The sequence below is a fragment of the Cebus imitator genome, unplaced genomic scaffold, assembly GCF_001604975.1.
Source record: "Cebus imitator isolate Cc_AM_T3 unplaced genomic scaffold, Cebus_imitator-1.0 Scaffold87, whole genome shotgun sequence".
NCBI classification, from domain to species: domain Eukaryota; kingdom Metazoa; phylum Chordata; class Mammalia; order Primates; family Cebidae; genus Cebus; species Cebus imitator.
Window position 1 is genome coordinate 691929 of NW_016107402.1, and position 23475 is coordinate 715403.

A 23475-nucleotide genomic window follows, 5' to 3' on the forward strand; every position below is an offset into this window, starting at 1 on the left:
AAGATCCCTGTAGCTTGCTGTGTGGAGAATGGATTTCAGGGACACATGGAGACCCAGGGAGTCCCTGTACAGGGCTCCCAGGGGACACTAAGTGAGAAATGATGGTAGGTAGCTCGGGCTGGGGGATCTGGCAGCCGAGATGGCAAACACCGGCCGAGCCTGTATTTCAAAGCCCAGAGGACCAGGGAAATGTGAAGGGTGACTCCCCGGAGATGGAGCTACCTTTTCCTGGGGCAGATGTGGGTTTGTGTTTTGTAGGTGTGGTGCTTACTGGGGCAAAGGGGTTGGAGTTCAGGGAGGGTAGAGAACAGCAGCCAGGAGAGTGTGCAGAGGAAGAACCAGAAGATATAATCCAGGAGAACGCCGGGGTTTAAGGAGGGGTGGAAAGCGGAGTTGATGAAAATACTAGAGGAGGTGCTGGCAGAGCGGGAGGAGCAGAACCTGGAGTCATGTCTGTCCCTGACCTCTCAGACAAGGCCGCGATATGCCAGCCGCCACCACCAGGTAGGGACAGCCAGGCTGCAGGTGGTGAGATTTATTCCAGCAAGTCCACGGCCAGCTCTTACCTAACACGGGAATCCTCCATGTGCCTGCCGTTGGATCCTTCCCCGAAGGCTCCAATCTTCCTAGGAAGGGAAGTCAGATACTGAGCGCTGCAGGCCCCTGCGGGCCCCACCTCCACCTCTTTCCCTCTCCTTTCCTTCTTCAGAAACGGCTGTCTTGGAGCCAGCTCTCCATTTATCCCTTCCTCAGCCCCACTGGGATTTCAGCCTGCCCGGAGCCCTGAGCTGACAACCACTTGGCGGGGTGGCTTCTGGAGGCCACTGATAAATGGTAGCCTTGCTGCAGACCCAGGCCTGGCTGCTTCCATCAGCTCCAGTGCCCCCAGGGAGGTGGCCTCCTTTGGCAGCTGCCCCAAAGCACTCAGGTTCAGGATCCCCCTGGTCCCCCAAGAACTCCCCCAAGAAGAGCATTCGTGAGGCTGCCTATGGTCGATGGACCCTTGCAGGCCACATCGATTTTAGCATTTATTTAGCAGAAAGTGAAGACGAAGGACATTCCAGGCAGAGGGAGCAAAGGTTGGGCAGGGGTGGGTGAACTATGAAAGTGCAGGCCATATTCAGGCTGTCGCCCAGCACCTGGAGTAGGAGCTGCCTGGAGAGGCTTGTCCACTCATTGATTCACTTCTGCACCCATTCATCCATGCAAGGAACATAGGTAAGGGCTTAATCTGTAAAGGTTTTGGGGGTTTTTTGTTTTTGAGACGACAGCGTTTCACTCCTGTTGCCCAGGCTGGAGTGCTGTGATGCGATCTCGGCTCACTGCAACCCCCACCTCCCAGGTTCAAGCGATTCTCCTGCCTCAGCCTCCCAAGTAGCTGGGATTACAGGCAAGGGCCACCATGCCCGGCTAATTTTTTGTAATTTTAGTAGAGACGGGGTTTCACCATGTTGATCAGGCTGGTCTCAAACTCCTGACTTCAAGTGATCCACCCACCTTGGCCTCCCAAAATGCTGGGATTACAGGCTAAGCCACCACACCCGGCCTCTATAATGGTTTTTAATGATAGCGGTGATGGTGGGAGCCAACATTTATTAAGTCTTTTTATGTGCTAGAGACTGTGCTAAAAAACTTTACCTATATTTTCCTTTTAAATCTCCACAACCACCTCTTGTGGTACCTACTGACATTAACCCACTTTAGAGATGAGAAAACCGAGGCCTGGAAGGCTTAAGACATTCACCCAATGCCTCACTGGCCCCAAGCTTCCAGGTAGGTTCTCAGACTAAGGACTGAAATGGATTTCATACTGAATTTCTTCCCATCACCCCTTGATGCTTAATCACTGTTCAGATAAAGGTACTCCAGGGAGAGGAGAGACCGAGGGGAATTGGCATCTCTAGGGGCTCTCCAGCGTGGCAGGCACTACCCTATCACGTTTTATCTTCACAACGGCCCTGAGAGGTTGGCACTGATTCTTCCATTTTTTGGAATAGAAACCAGGGGCTCAGGGAATTGAAGGGTCTTTCCCAAGGTCACAGTGCAATTAAGTGAAAAGAGTAGGATCTGAAGCAGCTTCCAGCTGGGTACAGTGACTCATGCCTGTCATCCCAGCACTTTGGGAGGCTGACATGGATAGATCATTTGAGTCCAGGAGCTCCAGACCAGCCTGGGTCACATGATGAAACCCTGTCTCTACCAAAAATACAGACATTAGCCGGGTGTGATGGTATGTGCCTGTAGTCTGAGCTACTAGGGAGGCTGAGGTGGGAGGATCGCTTTTGTCTGGGAGGCTGAGGCTGCAATGAGCCGTCATCATGACATTGCACTCCAGCCTGGGTGGCAGAGCAAAACCCTGTCTCAAAAAAGACAGATAGATAGATAGATAGATAGATAGATAGATAGATAGATAGATAGATAGATAGATGGAGAGATAGATAGATAGATAGATAGATAGATAGATAGATAGATAGATAGATAGATAGATATGATAAATGAAACGGCTTCCATTCCCTTGCCCAGTGTTAGTGAAGGGAGATGCTCAGGTTGGTTCCTCGCTCTTCCGAGGCACCTATGGAACCAGCAGCTGCCTCCCGTCTCCCTCAAATAATCAAGGACTTAAAACCTCCAACATCTCTAAGTGGGCACCCACCCAGTTTGCAGAATCTAACCTGTTTTCAAGTCTGAGCAATCCCATGTTGTACAGCGGCACCTAGTGTCCATATCTGCTACTGCATCCCAGGTTTTGTAGATTTTTGAGTGTTTATGTTCATTCATTATGTCAATAATTAGTAACCTGCCGGGCGGGGGGGGGGTGCTCCAGAGATGAGCAAGACATGGTCCCTGGCCTCAGGAAATCCACATCCTTAAAGAAATGGACAAGCATATCAGGACAATAAGTGAAAGAGGAGACAATTTAGACCTGCAACTCCACGCTGGGACATCTGGGAAGTCTCCCCAGCAGAGGTGGCACTTGTGCAGAGTCTTGAACGATGAGTAAGGCACTGCAAGACAAGTAAGGAAGGGATATTTTGGGCAGGGGCAACAGTGTTTGCAAAAGCTCAGAGTGTGCAGAGGTAGTGTTGCTAGATAAAATACAAGACACATGATTACATTTGAATTTTTTTAAAATAAATGTTTTAGTACAAATACATCCCAAATATTGCATGGGGCAAACTTATACCAAAACGTATTTGTTGTTCATCTGAAATTTAAATGTGACTGAGCAGCATCCTATATGTGTGTTTGCTAAATCTGGCAGCGCTACCGAGGAAGAGGGAAAGAGTTGGGGATGGCAGGAACCTAGGAAACATTAGGGATGTCGCAGGACAGACTGGAAAATGGCGGGTGATGAAGGATCTGGAATGCCAGGCTAAGGAGTCAGCCTTCACCCTGTGGACACTGGGGAAGGACTTTGTGGGAGGGACCCTGGGCTTGGTACAGGGAACAAACACAAGCCCTCCCTCATGGACTTAAGGTGGCGAGAGGAGCCTCAGTCCAAAGTTGAGGGAGCATAGCAGAAACCCCCTCCCATGGCACCCACAGTGTGTGCTCTGGGACTCAGAGAAGGAAGAGATATATCTGGCTGGGAAGTCAAGGAGGCTTCCTGGAGGAGGAGGCAGATGATGTGGCTTGGTAAAAGAGACTTCCTCTCTGCCACTGCCCCACCTGCCTCCCCTGGTATGGGGGCGGTAGAGACACGTTTTCAGGTCAGCGCCCTTCATATCTCTTACATCCCAAGCTTTTTCTCACCTCCTTTCCTCTGAACTTGCTGCCCCTTCTGCCAAGCATGCGTGTCTTTGCCTGGATGGTTCCTGTTTGTTCTTTGAGATCCCATTCCAGTGCCCCCTTACCCATGAGGGAGTTTTCCTGACTTCACCTAGTAGCCCCTGATATGGTTTGGCTGTGTCCCCACCCAGATCTCATCTTGAATTATAGTTCCCATAATCCCCACCTTTTGTGGGAGGGACCTAGTAGGAAGTAAGTGAATCATGGGAGCAGTTACCTTCATGCTGTTCTGGTGATAACGAGTGAGTTCTCACGAGATCTGATGGTTTTATAATGGGCTTTGCTCGCTTTGCTTGGCACTTCTCTCTCCTGCCCCCATGTGAAGGAGGATGCGTTTGCTTCCTCTTCCACCATGGTTTTAAGTTTCCCGAGGCCTCCCCAGCCATGTGGAACTGAGTCAATTAGACCTCTTTCCTTCATAAATGACCCAGTCTCGGGTGTGTCTTTATGAGCAGTGTGAGAACAGACTAATATAGCCCCCATCCCAGACCAGGTCACATGCCCCTCGGCATGTGCTTACCCTATTAGTGTGAGCCTCTTATACCATCGATTCATTTTATTGTCCAAACAACCTCTGAGGTAGCCACTGTTACTATCCCCTTTTCACAAATAAAGACACAGAGACGTTAAAGAACTTTTCCTAAGGTCGCAGAGATAGTAAATAGTGGAGCCGGGATTTGAACTCAAGAAGTCTGGCTCCAGCTTGTGACGTTAACCTCCACATTATAAAGCCTGTAATAACGTGCACACACTGAACCTTCATCATTTTGGGAAGTTTTTCAAGGGCTCCATGCACTCCATGATGTGTATGTGATTGGCATGTACAGCAAGATGTGCGTTCTTCTGGATGAGGGTTCACAGATTTTCATCAGGAAACATTTTCTCAGAGAGCTTCATGATCTTCAAAGGGTTGGGATTCTCACACTGCTTGCCCTTCTGGACTGAGCTCTCCAAGGCCAGGGCCTGTGTCTTAGCCCACTGCAGTACCCCAGTCCCAGCCTAGTGCAAGGAGGATATTTGGAGAAGTTTTGCTGGGCAGCGGACAGATGCCTGGACGAGCATCACGTCTGTATCCAACCCAGTCACATTGCCACTCCTGCTGCAGCAGCCGGACCTTTGTCCTGTCCTAGACTCCTCGGATCACCCTGGGCAGCAATCAGGAAGCCAGAATCAGTGTTCTTCATCTCTCAAAGGAGAGGGCATTGGGTTCGGGCATTAGAGGACATTAGAGGTGGCTCCATGCAAAACTGTGGCTTGGTTTTTTGGTTTCTGGCTGCACTTTTTTTAGATAGGGTTTAGCTCTGTTGCCCAGGCTGGAGTGCAGTGGCACAATCATGGCTCACTGTGGCCTTGACCTCCCAAGCTTAAATGATCCTCCAACCTCAGCCTCCCGAGTAGCTGAGACTACAGACCTGTGTCTCTACGCCCAGCTAATTTTTTTTTTCAAGAGAAAGGGTCTTGCATGGTTGCTCAAACTGGTCTCAAACTCCTGTGCTCAAGTGATCCTCCCAGCCCGGTCTCCCAGACTGCTGGGATTACAGGTGTGAGCCACCGTATCCAGCCTGGTTTTAAATCTCAAAGCAACTCTGAACTGATATGTGTGACCTTGAGCATCATTTCCCCTTCTGGACCTTAGTTCTCAACTCACCCAAGCGTGCTGAGGCTGAACAAGGGCCCTTCCACTTAACCAACCCATCAAGGCATAGGGCAGGGAAAGGGATGCAGAAGTGAATGAGGTGGGCCCTCTCCCTTTGGTCTCCAAGAACAGTCTAGTCCTCAGGGTCTGCACATAGGAACCACTCAATACGTGTGTCTTAGTCAGCTTTCCCTGAGATAACACTGCAAAACAAACAGTCCCAAAAATCTGACACCTTACAACAAGTGGCTATTTTTCTTGCCCATGGATTTATGTCTGTGAGTCAATGGGGTGGCCCTGTTTCATCCTAGAAGTTGGGTCATGGTCTCCACCTGTTTCTCATTCTGGAGCCAGCAGTTACCCAGTGCAAGCTCCTCTCATGGCGGAAGCACAAGAGGCTGAGACACATCGGCAGGCACCTGTAAAGCCACTGCTTGCATCATGTCCACTAGGCTATTCCACTGGCCAACACAAGGCATATGGACAAATTCAACATCCATGAGACAGAGAAATATACCCTGCCTGCTTTTGTGAGCAGTGTCGAAAAGTAACATGGCAAAAGACATAATTCTATTACAGGGAAGGGATGAAGCATTGGGAACCACAAATGTTTAGCCAATGGCCAGACCTGCCCCCCACAGGCAGTGGGCTCTGGGCCCACCGTGACCAACAACCTCACTAATTTTCTTCTCTGTTCCTTGGCAGGAGCTCAGTGAGTACAACGCCACAGCCATAAAAAGCCCCACCAACACGGTCACCGTGCAGGGCCTCAAAGCCGGCGCCATCTATGTCTTCCAGGTGCGGGCACGCACCGTGGCAGGCTATGGGCGCTACAGCGGCAAGATGTACTTCCAGACCATGACAGAAGGTGAGCAGAGTCCAGCGGGCAAGTGGAGGGCACAGACTCCACAAACACAACCAACTCGAGGGTCACCATTCCCAGGAAGCACCTTTGTACAGATTAGAAAAGGCACCCCCTTCTAGATGTCAACCCTCCCTCCCTCCCTCCCTCCTCGTTTGGAACCTTTGTGTGCAACCATATATAAAAGCCCTGTTTCTGTTCCCGTTGTGTCAGCCAGGCCACTCCCTTTCCCAGGACTCTGGGGAGCTCAGCCCTAACTTGCAGAGCCACTCTGAGCAAGTTATACATTCCTTGGTCCAATTTTTTTCTCATCTATAAAATGAAAGCATCACATTCAATCTGAGAGAGTAAACATATTTTATCATATGCAACTCCAATGACTTGCAATTGGACTGAGAAGGATTCTGAAGCTGCATGTGAGTTCAGTGGGAAGAAATTCTGGGATAGATTAGTATTGTCTGCCCCAGCCAAGGGAATGGGCCATAGTAGCCTGTGTGCTACATTCCCCACTCTGAAACTACATGGTCTCCAAGCACCATTCCTGCTCTAATAATTTAGAAGCAGCACAGTTTAAAGAGTGTGGGCTCTGAAGCCAAAGAAATGAAGAATCCGTTCCTGATTTAACCCTAACCATATGTGCCTGAACAAGTCACCTTACCTTTCCAACCCTCAGCTTTCTCATTCATAAACAGGGGTGATAACAACGATCTCATTATCACCATCATTACCAAACTAGTGTAAGAATGAGAGACCTAGCACAGGGTTGGCACTAGGTCCCAGGCATAGCAGCACCCACCAGATGGTAGGTAAGTCATAGTTTGTCATTGCTGTGAGTCTGGGATCCCTTTCACCAGCCAGCCAAGCTCCAGGGTGGCTCTTTGTGACCAGATTCCAGCGTCCTCTCTTAGAGTCTTCTCTAATCATTGGGCGTGGGCCTTGGCCTTTGCCTGGTTGAACATTTCAGAGGATCCTGGATTCCTAAATTCTTGCCTTATCACAAAAATCCTCCCTATGGCTCTACCATCTCTTCCAGCACTCACCTCCTCTGCAGGCTTCCTGTTCCTCATCGCAGTTTTTTTTCACCTCTCTAAGACCTTTTCCATGTTGGGTGAGTGTCACTGGGTGGGAACTGGAAGACTGTCCCAAGATCCTTTTATTAACTCAACAAATGTGGCTGGGGCCCTGCTGCTTACCAGACCAAGTGTAGGTGCCAAGGACCCGGAGCTGACCTCATTCCTGTTCTCAGCAAGTTCCTGTTCTGGTCAGTGAGACAGATGAGAAGTAAAAATAGCTGGGTGTGGTGGCTCACACCTATAATCCCAGCACTATGGGAGGCCGAGGCAGGAGGATATCACCTGAGGTCAGGAGTTCGAGACCAGCCTGGCCAACGTGGTGAAACCCTGTCTCTACTAAAACTACCAAATTAGTCAGGTGTGATGGCAGGCGCCTGTAGTCCCAGCTACTCAGGAGGCTGAGGCAGGAGAATCGCTTGAACCCAGGAGGCAGAGGTTGCAGTGAGCCGAGATCACGCCATTGCACTGCAGCCTGGGCAACAAGAGTGAAACTCTCTCAAAATACAGGATCTGGCAGTGAGCAGAGACCTTATCTCTAGCCATCCTCTCGACCACCCTAAAAGTAAAGCCTGCTGTGAGCCTACTTTCCAGATAAGAGAACAAAGCCTCCCGAGCCCAGACAGTGAGGAGCAGAGCCAGCCTGAGCAAGACCCGCCCCACTGGACAGAAAGCCCCATGAAAAAGGGACAAGGATAAAAGTGAGTGCCTCTGGTCTTGAAGCCCAAGGAGACTGGAAAGAGAGCAAGAAATATGCTTTTTTCACCTTTTGTGGGAGCCATGATGCAGGAGGGAAACTGAGGCACTGAAAGATTAAGCAACTAACACTGGCTGAATCCAGCAGCAGTCAACCTCCACCGGAGTCTCCCGATCAGGGCTGAGCCGGTCAAAGCTGGAACATGCCCTGACCTCCCCACTGCCCCCCACACCACAACCCCTTCCCCAGCCTCTGTCCCTCCTGCACCCAGCTCCCAGTGTCCTCAGGTCAGCCCTTCTCAGGAGAGTGGTGGTGTCCATCCAGTCACCTTGAGGCAGATTTGTGCTGCCCGGAGAAACACCTGCTTCACTGGAAAGAATGACTAATGGTTCAGAGTGGAATTCTAGGAAGCAGAGGGTAGCCCCTCCCAGCTCCCAGCTCCCGGCTCCCCACTCAGAAACATGCAGGTCCCTTTCTGATAGCTGTCATTTCCAAAACTCCCTTCCTCCTGAAACAGGATCAGCAAAAAATCCAGGTCAGATGTGAGCAGGGCAAGAGACTCCCAGGTCCCACATCCAGGCTCTGTCTCCTGGTATCAGAGGCTCCCTTGATGGCGTCCGCTGTACACCTGTGACCAAAGGGAGGTCTCCCATCCACTCCCAGCCCCAGCCTCATTCATATAGTGAAGGCCCTGGCTTTCCAATACCCAGTAATTCTAATGGAATCCCCCTTCAAGGCTCCAGACTGCAAAGGCCTCGGAATCTGACTAACGGAGAGGAGCTACCCACCACGGCCAGGAGGTCCGCTGAGCTGCAGAATAACTCGTGTCCCACGGGTCACCGATGAATGGCCTCAGCTGTTAACACCCCAAAGCGTGGGTAAGGAAGAGGCTTATGGAATTCACTCCATCGAGAGGTGCAGGGTTCTCAGGAGCATGCTCTGTGGTCAGGGAATGATCTGCAGCAGGTCAACATGTCACATTGTGACACATGGACAAACAGCAGGCCCGGACAGGCAAAGTCACATCGATCCCAGGCCACACACCACACACGACAAAGGGCGGGGGAATGGGCGGGGGCTGCCAGGAGAGGGAATGGGGTCCTCCTGGGATCAATCACCCCTGCAGAACCTGCCTGCACAGCCACAGCCCCCACCACTGCCAAAGCTGCCCTCATGCCCTGGCACCATAAGCTGACTCAGGCAATGTTTATTATTTAGGGCAACTTTGGGTTAGAGCCCTGTGCCTGGCACAAAGACATAAGGATGAGTATGTCAGAGTCTGTTTCCTCTAAGAAGTTTATCTCTGGGCAGGGCGTGGTGGATCTCGCCTGTAATCCCAGCACTTTGGGAGGCCGAGGCGGGCAGATCACGAGGTCAGGAGTTCGAGACCAGCCTGGCCAACATTGTGAAACCCCGTCTCTACTAAAAATACAAAAATTAGCTGGGTGTGCTGTCGCATGCCTGTAGTCCCAGCTACTTGGGAGGCTGAGGCAAGAGGATCGCTTAAAACTGGAAAGCAAGCCAGGCGCGGTGGCTCAAGCCTGTAATCCCAGCACTTTGGGAGGCCGAGGTGGGTGGATCATGAGGTCAAGAGATCGAGACCATCCTGGTCAANAAAAAAAAAAAAAAGAGAGAGAGAGAAGTAAAAATAATAAACTGTAAATCAATGACAGCGTTAATGGCATTGAGTGGTTTCCAAGAACCAGGCTAATGCCAAGTGTATCTTCTGCATTATCCCATTTCAACTCCCACCTTTGGTTCAAGCAGACCTGGGTTCAAATGCCTGGCTGGGGTGCTACTTTCTTTGTGACCTCAGGCACATCATGACCTCACTAAACCCAGTTTCCTCATCTGTAAAATGGGATAATCCTAAGACTGTTCCGAGTTAGGTAACATACTTAGCACCGTGATTGACACATAAAACACTCAGTGACAAGCATAGCTAATATGGATTGAATGCCTGCTTATGTGCTAGGTGTTGTTCTAAGTGCTTTACCCAACAATCCTGAGATGGATTATTATTATTCTCCCCATTTTACAGATAAGGCAACTGAGGCACAAAGAGGTAAGTCACTTTGCCAGAGTTCACACAGATAGTAAGCGGCACCATCGGGAGTAGTGGTGGGGCCCTGCCGCTTACCAGGCCAAGTGTGGGTGCCAAGAACCCGGAGCTGACCTCATTCAAACCCAGGGAGTCTGGCTCCAGAGTCTGTGCTTTTCACTGCCTGTGTGTGTGTCAGCTCTTATTATTGTTGATTTTCACATCAACATTGAGATGCAGGAATTATGCCCATTTTATGGATGAGAAGTTGAGGATTAGAACAGATCATGGACTTGTCCAGGGTTATTTGTGAGTCAGTGACAGCCCATTTTCTGCATGGGCATGTGACAGGTGCTCTGTCAGGGGCAGGAACAAAGCCTGAGGATCCCAGAAGATCCAGCAGCAGGGCAGGGGGTAGGGGACAGGGGTGTTAAGATTCCCAGAGCCAGGCTGAGAATGCCCTACCATGCTTTCTCCCCAGCCGAGTATCAGACAAGCATCCAGGAGAAGCTGCCACTCATCATCGGCTCCTCAGCCGCTGGCCTGGTCTTCCTCATAGCCGTGGTTGTCATCGCCATCGTGTGTAACAGGTGGGTAAGGGTCTCCAGGCTTGGCCAGGCCTGGCTGTCCCAGATGGGTTCTCTCCATCTATCCAGCCATTCCTCTGCAGCGCTGGTGAACAGAGGCGGCATTCTCACAGTTGCAGGGAGAGACATGGGCAGGAAGTGGAAGCCATCAGGTGGCCTCCCACTGCCCAAGCGGCCACCATGGGCAATCCCATCCCTCTGGGTTAGGCGTTGCCCCTGACAACCCCACTGTTGAAAGGGGTGGCACATTGAGACACTGATACAGTGGGCAAGAAGGGCTGCAGGGTGCTAGGAACTTTGTGGATGGTGCACGGGGCGTACAGATTGCCCTGCTTTCCGCATGAGTTCAGGGCCCCTGGCTGAGGAGCTGGAAAGATGGGGAGGACTTTGGAGGAGGGGAGAGGGACCTCCCAAGTGGCTAAGACGGCACAAGCAAAGGCAGGAAGGTGGGGCCCGTTCCTTGACTTCTGCTGAGTATAATGCAAAGAAAGATTCTCTTCTTCTTTAAAGAGTTCCCCATTTCAGAAGAGACCAAACCGTAAGGTCAGATGGACAGAAGGCCCTGGGGCTTCCAGGACCAGAAGCCATAGCTGGAAGATGACTTTGCTCTTTGAAGGGGGCTTGGCTGGAGGGGCAACCGGGGAAAACGTGAACCTGGACTTGAGGTGGGAGGAGTGGGGAAGGGACAAGTGGGCCAGAAAGGGCAGGCAGGGCTGTGTCTTCTAGGGCCTGCCCACCCTCTCCCGAGCACCTACTGTGGCTCCCAGCCCCCTGGGCACCTCCAGGTGGCTCCAGCCCTTTGCTCTTGTTCCAGAAGACGGGGGTTTGAGCGTGCCGACTCGGAGTACACAGACAAGCTGCAGCACTACACCAGTGGCCACAGTATGTACACTCCCCCGCGGCCGGCACCCTCGGGCCCCTCACTGTCGGTTCCCCAGTGACCTCTTAAGCCACCTTTGACCTCCTCCTGCCATGCTGCAGGCAGACAGTCCAGTGGTTGCCTGGTTACGCTAAGCTCACCCTCACCACCAGACCTTTGACAGTGCGGCTCCCTCTGCCTGGAGCGCTCTCCCCCTTTCCCTTTACCCACCTAGCTCTTACTCATCCCTCCGGCTCCACCATATACAGACTCCTCTAAGCAGCCTCCCCTGACTCCACCCCACCCTGGGTTCAGGGGCCTCATCCGTGCTTGCAGGCAGCATTGAAGCGGCTGTTTCTTATCTCACCGCCATGAGAGTGGGGGCCGCTGGAGGCCTGGAATTGTGTCTGACATTTACCATGTCTCCCCAGCACCAGCGTGGTGCCCAGCACATAGCAGGCACTAGACACAGATTTGCAGAATAAATAATTGAATCAAATTGAATGAATGAGATGATGAGGACCCCGGGCTCTGGCCCAGGAGGTGAGAAAAGCAGCAGAAGCCCCGTGCTCCTTCTCTTCCTCTCACTCTGTGGCTCCAGACACCTGCTCTTCCCCAGTGACAGCTCTGGTGGCCTCTTCCCCCACCCAGTGCCCTCATTTCTCCCACCGCCCCATCTCTGGAACGGCAGAGGCCAGTGTGACTGGAGCAGAGCGAAGAGAGGAATGGAAGGTCTGAGGGAGTCCAACGTGCAGATTCGCCTCAGGCTCAGCAGAGCCTTGGCTTTTCCTTAAGCGGAATGAGGAGCTGCTGGAGGGTTCTGAGCAGAGAGCTGACGTGCTCCGAGTTACAGCCTTGGTGGGACTTCTCTGGCTGCTGTCTGGAGAATGGACCAAAGGAGCTGATGCAGGGAGACCAGTGGGGTGGCTGTTGGAAGGGTCCAGGGAAGACCTGATGGTGGTCAGACCGGTGGCAGAGTGGGGGTAGTGGGAAGTGGCTGGATTCTGACATATTTCCAAAGCAGAGCCACTGTATTTGCTGCAGGACTGGATGCGGGTGCGTAAGAATGAGCAGAGTCTAGGAGCTCCAGGTACAAAGCCTCTGAGTAAGACACGATTTGAAGTAAAAATTCCTGGGCTTAAAAATAGTTTGGGGCCAGGCACCGTGGTTCACACCTATAATCCTAGCATTTAGGGAGGCCAAGGCGGACAGATCACCTGAGGTCAGCAGTTCAAGACCAGCCCTACCAACATGGTGAAACTCCATCTCTACTAAAAATAGAAAATTAGCCAGATATGATAGTGGGCACCTATAGTCCCAGCTACTCAGACTCGGTAGCCAGCCTGGGTTCAAACCCCACTTCTGCCATTTATTAGCTGTGAGCTGTGTTTATGTCCCCTCGGGCAGGTCATTTAACCTCGTGTGTGTGTGTGTGTGTGTGTGTGTGTGTGTGTGTGTGTGTGTGAGAGAGAGAGAGAGAGAGAGAGAAACAGGGTCTCGCTTTGTCACGCAGACTGGAGTACAGTGGCACAAACACGTCTCACTGCATCACTGCAACCTCAACCTCCTGGGCTCAGGCAATCCTCCTGCCTCAGCCTCCCTTGAGTAGCTGGGACCCCAAGCATGCACCACCATGTTGTGGGCTTGTGAATCTGGGAACCCTGGTAGAAGGTAGAAAAACCATACAGACATCAAGATCATAAGAGTGGGTGTGGACTCAGGGCTGTGGGAGCCTGTGGAGAGGGTACAAGTCTCCCCTGGAGCAATCCAGGCAGGCTTCACAGAGGGGATGGCATTTGATCTGGTCTCAAAAAGAAAGAGAAAAGGGTGTTCCAGGTAGAGGGCACAACATGAACGAAAACATGGAGGCAGGAACCTCCAGGGCAGTAAGCCCTGTTAGCTGGCATGTAGGAAGCAGGGAGCTGGAAGTGAGGCCAATCCATGGAGCGCTGGGAATGCCAGGCAGGGACATGCACCTTTGTCCTGCAAGCAGCAAAGAACCCTCCTGATCAGGGCTGCTGGCCACAGCATGAGGACGGCATCCAGTTGCTTGGCAGTGGAGGTGACCAAGGAGGTTTTGAGCTGCTGTGCTTCCCCTTACCTCCCTGAGTCAACCCATTCCTGTCCTCTGTCTCCAGCTGGCCCATCAGAAAGGGCCTCCCCCAGGCCTGTTGGGGGGGAGGCTGAAAGCCAGCTGCCAAGAACCACAGTCCAAGCATTGAGTCTGAGCAAGAAAGAGAACATCCCCAGGGAGCCGATGCCCCGGCTCTGAGAAGGCTGATGGGGAAGGAGGTAGTCATGGCGGAATATTCCAGGAGGAGGCATGGACCAGATTTTGGTTGTATTTCATCCAGGAGGCAGTGAACATGGTGATTAGGAGTACTGCCCCCAGGCTTAAGTCTGACAGACCTGGGTTCAAATCCTGGCTGTGCCATTTGCTAGCTGTATGGCCTTGGCCAGATGACTCAGCCTCTCTGCGCCACAGTTTCCTTATGTGTGAAATGGGAATAATTATCCTCCCCTCTAAGAGTTTTTGAGTGGAGGAGATAAGGCATATAAAGAGCCTGGCATGGCGTTAGGCACAAAGGCTCAGTAAGTAGTTGCTATTATGATTCAGATTCTGCTCAGTCTCATAGACACTGGAGGGGAGGGAAAAATCAGAAACAATCGTGTGTCCATTTCCTCCTCCCAGGCATCCACAGTCTTGGATGGTGGTTCTTAACCTCTCCGGGGGCCTCAGACTCCTGGGAGACCCTGCTGAAAGTGTTGGAGCCTATGGCCAGAAAAGCATATACATGCATAAAATTATTAAAAATCTGGAAGTCAGGCCGGGTGTGTTGGCTCATGCCTGTAATCCCAGCACTTTGGGAGGCCGAGGCAGGTGGACTACTTGAGGTCAGGAGTTGGAAACCAGCCTGGCCAGCACAGCAAAACCTATTAGAACTCTATTAAAAATACAAAAAAATAGCTGGGCATGGTGGCACATGGCTGTAATCCCAACTACTTGGGAGGTTAAGGTGGGAGAATCACTTGAACCCGGGAGGTAGAGGTTGCAGTGAACAGAGATCATGCCACTGCACTCCAGCCTGGGCAACAGAGCGAGGCTCTGTCTCCATAATAATCATAATAATCAATTAATTTTTAAAAATCCAGAGGTCTATACCCAAGGATAGATTTTTGAGAACTTTTATTTTTTATAATATTGATTTCTATAACTTATGGACTTCAGAAGCAGCATGAATTACTTTTTGAAAAGAAAAGGGCAATCATAATAAATGCATCCCATCTCAGGAGGTTACCAGACCTTCCCCCACCCATTCTTAGGACTGCTAAATAGCTCACAGACCCAAATTAAGAACCCCAGACCTCCAGGGCTAAACAAATACCCACACAACTAACCCCAAATAAAGCTAATGTGTTAGAGCAGCGGTTGGCAAATTTTTCTGTAAGGGGACAGATTTTAGGCCTTGTGGGTCTCTCTTGTATCTGCCCAACTCTGCTGTTGCAGCTTGATAACAGCCACAGGCATAGGAATGACGATGGTTGTGTTCCAATAAAATTTTATTTACAAAACAGGCTGTAGGCCAATTCGCCAACCCCTATATTACAGGCTCTAACTCCTAGCCTCCTGGAGTGTCTAAAATAGAGGCTGAGAGTAGTCAATTCATATGTCCAAGGTCACACAGCTGAACAGGATTGATGGTCTCATGCACCAACCAGCCGAGCCTTATGGTGACCCAAGGATTCCAACTCCCAACTCCTAGAGCTCCTGCCTCCAAAGTTGCAGCTCCTGGGGAGGCAGGAGAATGTGAGCAGGACTCTGGAGGAGCCGGAGGAAGGCCTAGGCTCTGGGAGGACCTCTGGGCAGTGGAAGACCAGCTGTCTCTCCGGGAGGGGGAAGATGGATGGGTCGTCTTTCCCTTCTTTCAAAGCATTTTGCTGACTCAGTGCTTGGTGTTTAGAATTAGGTCTCTGACATCCAGGTTACCTTCTTCTTTTAGTGCATAAAAAAATAAAAGTTGGGGACAGAAGAGAGGGAGAACCAATAATAATAATAATAATAAAATATGCATCAGATCAGGAATCAAATTAATATGCCACCTGTCTAGCTTCATGCTGATCACCAGAAAACCAGGAATCCAGAAGGAGTTAAGACTTGGCTAGTGGGGGCCCTGGGAGGTGGCCCAGCAGCCATGGATACTCAGTCGCTGGTGAGTGGGGCGGCCCCTCCAGGGTCTGGGGTCCCATCTGGGAGGGCTGAGCAGCTAGAAAGGGACCCTGGGGGAAGAGGAAGCTTGAATTAGACCTGGAGAGACCAGGAGGAGATCTCCGTAGCAGAACCCCAAGGACGGCATGGTCTATTGCCTGCTCTTTCTGTATTCTAGTTCCAATTCACTCCCTTCCTTTGTGCCTCCTTTCTTTACTTTGCACCCCTTCATTCTCTATCACCCATCCATCCGTTTATCCTTCTGTGCCCACACCTGTGACAGACATTGCTTATCAGTCCTGCCAGTCTCAGTTGCTCAGAAACCCACTGCTGACAGCCTGCAAGTGTTGAAGCAAGAGCTGAGACCTACCTGCCAGCTCTGCTGGCCTCTGCCCCCTCACCTCCTACTCAGTCCGGTGCCCATCTGCTCAGTGAGACCCAGAGAGGCCAAGGGACCTGCAGGCAGTGGTCCAGTTCTTATGTGGGCCGCATGGGCATGGATTTCCCTCCACAGAGGAACTGGATCCCGCTTTTCCTTTTGTGTGCATCTTGAGTCAGTCCACATGACTGAGCCTGGTCTTGTCCCGCAGTGACCCCAGGCATGAAGATCTACATCGACCCTTTCACCTACGAGGACCCCAACGAGGCAGTGAGGGAGTTTGCCAAGGAAATTGACATCTCCTGTGTCAAAATTGAGCAGGTGATCGGAGCAGGTAGGTGGCTGGTATCCTCACAGGTACCATGGTCTTAGCCACGGGTGGTGAGGCCACCCCAATGTGTACCCTTGGGCCAGACGGTAGGCTGTGGGACAGGAGCCTCAGAGGACCCTCCAGGGCCTGAAGGCTCAGCATGACCATGAAAGAAGGACCCTCAAAAGTCATCCAGTAAAACCACCTCACTGACAAAAGAGGAAACTGAGGCACAGAGCTGGGAAGGGACATGCACAGCGAGTCAGAGATTGAGCTGGGTCTGAAGCCCGGTTCTCTGGACCTTTGGTCCAGTGCTTCCCCCTCCCCCCATGCCTCCTAGGTGCCTCTCGCCATCTCCCGGCTTCCCCTGCACCCTCCCCCATGCCCAGCCACGGACAACCAGAGAACAACCATGAGGAATTTACTGTCCTCTCCCAAAGGTGGCTGGGACTTTTCTGGACCCCCGACATTCTTGAAGGAGTTCTGTGTCTGTGAGGATGAGCGGGCCTTTGAGGAGAAAATGTACCTGCAGACCCCAAGAGTGGGAACAGGGAGGTGGCCCTTCCACCTGGCAAGTGACATCCTGCCTGTCTTGGTGTTTCTGTCTCAGGGGAGTTTGGTGAGGTCTGCAGTGGCCACCTGAAGCTGCCAGGCAAGAGAGAGATCTTTGTGGCCATCAAGACGCTCAAGTCGGGCTATACGGAGAAGCAGCGCCGGGACTTCCTGAGCGAAGCCTCCATCATGGGCCAGTTTGACCACCCCAATGTCATCCACCTGGAGGGTGTCGTGACCAAGAGCACACCTGTGATGATCATCACTGAGTTCATGGAAAATGGCTCCCTGGACTCCTTTCTCCGGGTAGGGGAAGCCAAGAGGGCCAGGGGCCCTTGAATGGGGCAGGAAAAGGAATGATGGACACAGCTTTATACTGTCAGAGTCTGATGGGGTCTTGGAAAAGCTCTAGGTCAGGAATGGCTTGCAGGCTGCCACTTTCTATTCCCTTATCCATGGCAGGCACTGCTAATCAATCCCAGCACTCTCATCCACTAAGCCCAGAAGCAGTCCCAGAATTATTCCTAGTATGGTTCCCCAGGAAGCCACAATCAGTTGATCAGAGTTGGCATACACCTGAAATGTGTTTCCATTTCTGCTCTTACCCAGCCTTCTCATTATGCATAGGAGAAAACTGACTCAAAGACAGGTAGGATTTGCCCAGGGTCACCCAGAAGGTCAAGATGAGTCCTGGACTGGAACCAAGTGTCTTGACCTCTCATTCAGCGTTACCAGATTTTGGAGTTCCCCAAAGCTCTGTAGGCTGGTGGGAGGAGTTCAGAACACAAGGCCACCAGAAGAAAGTGTCAAGGTCTCCCAGGAGATCACTGTCAACCAGCTAGACAGAGCACAGCCTGGGCATCAGAAGCAATCTGCTGAACTAGCTGCCATTCAGCAAACATTTGTGAAGCTCCTACCCTGTGCCAGGCACCTTCCTGCACCTTCTTGTTTAACCCAGAATAGCCCTGGGAGATGGGTGTGATTTAGGCCCATTTAACACACAGATGAGGAAACTGAGACTCAGAGATGTTAGGTCACATGTCCAAGGTTGCACAGCCAAGAAGGAACAAAGCCAGAGTCAAACCAAGCGGGTCTGCTTCAAAGCCTGTGTTCTCTCCACCATCCTGAAGTTGGCCTCTAATGGGCTTCCCCCGGGGTCCCAAAGCATCTGAGTCCTTCCCCAAGGGAGCCCAGAGCCAGGCTGGCAGGGCCTGGCTTGAGTTTCCCATTGTGAGGATGATGCAGAGCTCTGATGCCTGCTCTTCCGTTTACTCTGTGTTTTCTCCACTTCTCCCAAAGCAAAATGATGGGCAGTTCACAGTCATCCAGCTGGTGGGCATGCTTCGGGGCATTGCAGCCGGCATGAAGTACCTGGCAGACATGAACTATGTGCACCGTGACCTGGCTGCCCGCAACATCCTTGTCAACAGCAACCTGGTCTGCAAGGTGTCAGACTTTGGGCTCTCACGCTTTCTGGAGGACGACACCTCAGACCCCACCTACACCAGTGCCCTGGTAAGATGGAGGCAGGGAACACCAGAGTCCCAGGGCCAGAGAAGAGGGCATGAGTGTCCATGTCTCCCTGCAAGACACTTTCACCAACGCCCAGTTGGGCCAAGCACCGTCCTGGGCCCTGGGGACAGGGAGGCAGGAACCACAGCTCCTGCCCTCTTGCAGCTCCCACACTGGTGAGGACCACATGTGCAGAGGCGTGTGGAGTGACAGGGCTGTGAGCCAGGACAGCCAGCCTTGGAGGCAGAGAAAGGCTTGCCAGAGAGGTTGATATCTGAGCTGAGAGTGGAAGGGCCCGGAAACGTTTGTCAGATGCCATGTTCTCATGGCAAAGCCCTGTGACCGGAATACAGGCTGTAGGGGCAATCGTGGTGAGCAGCAATGCTGGAAAGGTAGACAGGGCTGAACCTTGGCGCCCCTGTAATGCCCAGGTTCAGGACTCTCCCCTGAAAGCAGCGAAGCTTGTTGAAGGTTTTAAACTGAAAGGACAAAGAGCCCAGAGAGTCCCAAGTAGGCAAGTCACAAGAGTACTGTGCTGTGTGAGGCGTGCCTCCCTGTTGGGGAGACGTAAGGCACAGCTGTGGGATTGAGGGCAGCTGACAATTCTTTGGGAGCTCAGAAAGGCTTTCAAAGGGACTTGATGAGAAGGAGGTTTCCAGATGGCAGAGTAGGAAAAGGCACTTCATGCAGAGGGCACAGCTGGTGTGAATGCCCAGTGGTCTGAAGCAGCATGGTGAGTTTGGGGCACAACGAGGTGCCTCATGAGATTGGGGCATCAGAGGGCACAGGGTGAGAGGATTAAAAGAAGAGGTCAGACAGCCCAGCCTCCCACCCACGAACCCTCCTCATTCCGTCTCCCAGGGCGGGAAGATCCCCATCCGCTGGACAGCCCCAGAAGCTATCCAGTACCGGAAGTTCACCTCGGCCAGTGACGTGTGGAGCTACGGCATTGTCATGTGGGAGGTGATGTCCTATGGGGAGCGGCCCTACTGGGACATGACCAACCAGGACGTAAGTCTCCAAGGGGATGGGCAAGGCCTCTCCGGCCCGCCAGATGGGAGAGGGAAGATCAGGGCTCCTGGCCTTGTGCCAGTCTCCCAGAGCATGGGACTTAGGCCTCTGAGATCATGGGCCTGCCTCCCAGGGCAGCTGCCAGTCCGATGGTGGCTGATTCAAATGTCTGCACAGGACCCTGGACTCTCCAGGCTGTAGGGAGTAGGAAAGGCCACCCATCCACACATCAGCATGTCTTCAGGGTGCTCGCACCTGTGGCCAGCCCCGAATGAGACCACATCTGCCCTTCAGGTGTTTACCACCTAACTGGGGGGCAAGATGATTATTCAGGGAACCAGGTGTTGTTATCAGGAGCTTTTAAGATCAGATGCTAAATCAGAGTAGCCTTGGAGGCACCAAGGCACCAGCAGCATGGGCAAGGTCAGCCAGGGAGTGATCACAGGACAAGTGGGGTTCGAATGGTCGCAGGACGTGGAGACTTGAGGACTTCCAGTGGGAAAGAACAGAGTGTGCAGAGGCTGAGGTGGGCTAATGCGGGCCGAAGTCAAACCAAGGGATTTCCATTTGCAAAAATGCAGACAGGAAGGACTCGAAGAAACTTCTTACCCAGGGAAGGTGACCCCCAGTCAAGTGTGGAAGGTGAATGGCCCTGGTGGCTGAGAGGGGTGTTTGGGTGCATTTCCTTGATAGAAAGGCAGGCGGGGATGGTGGGAGGGGACTCCAGCCAGGCTCAAGGCCATGCCGTGGGCCTGATGGGGGGAGGTGTCTCACACCTGGAGCTGTAAATGGCACTAAAATCAAGCATGTGGTCACATGGGGTCAAGCAAGGAGCCAGAGAGGGGAGGCCTTGGGGCCATCAAAGCCAAGAGGGGGCTCACAGGTGGGAAAGAGGGAGGAGCTGATGGAACCAGGCACAGGAGGGTCATCTTGGTGGACCCTGGGGAAAAGCTATCTCAGGGTGCTGCCAGTCCCAAGATTGGCAGATTAAGACCCAGCTGCCAGGTCAGATTAAGGGTCTAGATGGTGGGAACCCAGGTCCTCCCATCCCTGAGGCTGCCTCCAGGAGGTGAAAGTGGTTGCCATAGCAACTAAATAGGTCGGACGTGCAATGTAATGGGGGCAAGATGGCCCTGGCAGAGGGTAGATGCCCTCAGCCCATCCACCCAACCCCACTCCACTCCCGCATTGTCCCAGGTGATCAATGCTATCGAGCAGGATTATCGGCTGCCGCCGCCCATGGACTGCCCAAGCGCCCTGCACCAACTCATGCTCGACTGTTGGCAGAAAGACCGCAACCATCGGCCCAAGTTCGGCCAAATTGTCAACACACTAGACAAGATGATCCGCAATCCCAACAGCCTCAAAGCCATGGCACCCCTCTCCTCCGGGTAAGGCCCTGCCCTGGCCCCCCCCAGCCAGGCCCTGCCCCTCTTCCCCTCTCCCATCCCTCTGCCCCCACTTCTGGCAGATGCTCTTCGTTACTGCAGTTTGGGATGGGGAAGGACAGGACTAGTGTTTGTTGGGCACCTGCCCTGCCTTAGGGGTCCAGGGGAATAGAGGACACAGACTGCGCAGAGGAATAAAAGGACCTATACCCTGTAGGTGGCAGAGGAGGCATCCTTTAAAGCATGATCAGAGAGGACAGTATTGAAGAAAAATTACCAAAGGAAGGCCAGCTGGGGTGGCTCATGCCCGTAATCCTAGCACTTCGGGAGGCTGAGGCAGGTGGATCACCTGAGGTCAAGACCAGCCTGGCCAACGTGGGTGAAACCCTGTCTCTACTAAAAATTTAAAAATTAGCTGGCCAAGTTGGCATGCACCTATAATCCCAGCTACTCAGGAGCCTGAGGCAAGATAATCACTTGAACCCAGGAAGTGGAGATTGCAGTGAGCTGAGATCGTGTGATTGCACTCCAGCCTGGGCAACAATAGCGAAACTCCATCTAAAAAAAAAAAAAATGACCAAAGGATCCAGAATCTTAGTTGGTGAATAGATTTACCTGTCACTAAGCTTCCTTCCTAACTACCCTCACACTCAAACCTGGACCCACTGACTTCCATTTATATCCTTGTCACACACATGCTCACACAAATGCAGGCCTACATGCACACAGATGAACACACAATTAGGCACAAACACTCATGCCTGCTCACACACACAGTCTCAGGCTCTCACACCTACACATATCCATAGGCACCTGCACACACACCCCCATTCAGAAGTTTGTATTCACTGTACCCCCATCTGTGCCCCCACAGTGGGCCAGCATCCCCATGCCCAAGAGACGGGCTTAGCCTGAGGGGCGTTCACTTGGGGACCCGGTGCTTCCCTTCACCTTGAGGTCCCAGGACAGGCTCCATGGGGCAGCAGCTCCCCTCTGCCTTCCTTGGGTGGCCATCACAGGTCTCACTGCTGGCCCTGCACATACTTACTCCTCAGGACTCACAATCCCGCGGGGTTTCAGAGGGGTGTCCAGCCAGGTACCCTTAGGATCTAGGGCTGGCTGTGGCTAGAGACCCCTTGGGCCAAAGTCTTTCCTCCAGCATGTTCTTAAGAGCAGGGATCATCCTGCTTCCCTCTACCTGTCTCTCCTTACCATGACCGTGCGTCAGCCACCCCTAACTCTCCAGATCAAATCCCTCTGAGCTTTAAACCTCATGAGAGCCATTTCACTCCTTGCCAGCCAGGAAGGCATTCCCGTTAGCGCAACCAGCCTTAGCTGGGCTTTGGAGATACAGTCTCTGGACAGTCCAGATGGTGAGCTTCCCATAGCACAAACCAGGGTGCAGAAGGACGGAGAATGGCACTGGGAGAGGAAACTATGAATAACCAGCATAGCTAGTCCAGCCGAAACCCCTCCTCCTGAAAATAAGAAGCTTGGAGCAGCATCTTCCCTCCTCATTCCTGAGGTCCAGCCTCTCTGCCATCCCTGCAGTGCCTTCCCTAGACTTCCCACTTGGTCCCTGCTTTGAGTTCTGCACACACACTCACTCTCACCTGCTCACACCTATATGCATGCATGTTTCCGCAGGTTCAAACCCATGCCTGCACTCATGCAGAAGTACTCACATATATACCCATTCGCTTATGTTCATGTAAATGGATGCACACGTGCACATTCATGCATACGCAGCCTACAGGCATGTCCCTGCACACTCCCTGCAGACAGGTGCCCTGACTGTCTCTGTCACCTACCCCCAACCCCAGCATCAACCTGCCACTGCTGGACCGCACGATCCCTGACTACACCAGCTTTAACACGGTGGACGAGTGGCTGGAGGCCATCAAGATGGGGCAGTACAAGGAGAGCTTCGCCAGCGCCGGCTTCACCTCCTTTGATGTCGTGTCTCAGATGATGATGGAGTAAGTGCCCAGTCACCTCTGCTGGTCACCTTATCTCCCCCTGTCCACGGGCCCCACCAGCCAGGTGGGGTGATCTGGAGGGTGAGGAATAGATCATGTCCCAGTAGGGAAGCAGGGACCAAGGGGCAAGACGGCCAACTTTGGAGTCATCCGCGGACTGATACCCAGGTCTCCACACCTACAAGCTGTGTGACCTGGCGCAAATCATAGCACGTCCCTCAGCCTCAGTTTTCTCACCTGCAAACTGGGGATTGGTAGGAAGGGTGAGGGAGATATAAAGGATGTGGGTGCTTAGACAGTGCAAGCTGGCTTCCCTTCCCCATAGCAGGGGAGAAAAGGGTGCCTCAGCGCCCTGATTCCTACCCAAGTGCTCTTCCACCTCGCACCAGTCACACCCTCCAGCTGTGGCTGCCTGCCTGCTCACCGCTCCCCACTCCCCGCTGCGCGCTCCCCACTCTCCGCTCCCCACTCCCCTCTCCGCGCTCCCTGCTCCCCGCTCCGCACCCCCCACTCCCCACTTCCCAGGACTCCTTGCTTTGCCATCTTCCCCACACCCCCCCCACCAGGCCCAGGCAGCTCTCTCCCAGGCACAGAGC

At 52.6% G+C, this 23475-nt stretch overlaps 1 protein-coding gene across 6 annotated transcripts in view; it reads left to right on the forward strand.

Moving 5' to 3' along the window:
* The window catches only part of EPHB2 (EPH receptor B2), a 210800-nt gene that overhangs the window by 179273 nt on the left and 8052 nt on the right, over positions 1-23475 (forward strand). Inside the window, exons 7-16 of one of the 6 annotated variants that reach the window (XM_017534498.2) lie at positions 6131-6293; positions 10096-10119; positions 10577-10685; positions 11497-11564; positions 16339-16461; positions 17048-17295; positions 18289-18504; positions 19363-19512; positions 20710-20903; positions 22724-22879. In XM_017534498.2, the coding sequence (XP_017389987.1) occupies positions 6131-6293; positions 10096-10119; positions 10577-10685; positions 11497-11564; positions 16339-16461; positions 17048-17295; positions 18289-18504; positions 19363-19512; positions 20710-20903; positions 22724-22879 (1451 nt within the window). The remainder of the gene's footprint in view (positions 1-6130; positions 6294-10095; positions 10120-10576; positions 10686-11496; positions 11565-16338; positions 16462-17047; positions 17296-18288; positions 18505-19362; positions 19513-20709; positions 20904-22723; positions 22880-23475) is intronic. The other 5 variants (XM_017534499.2, XM_037740640.1, XM_017534500.2 and 2 more) reach the window with 5 other exon arrangements.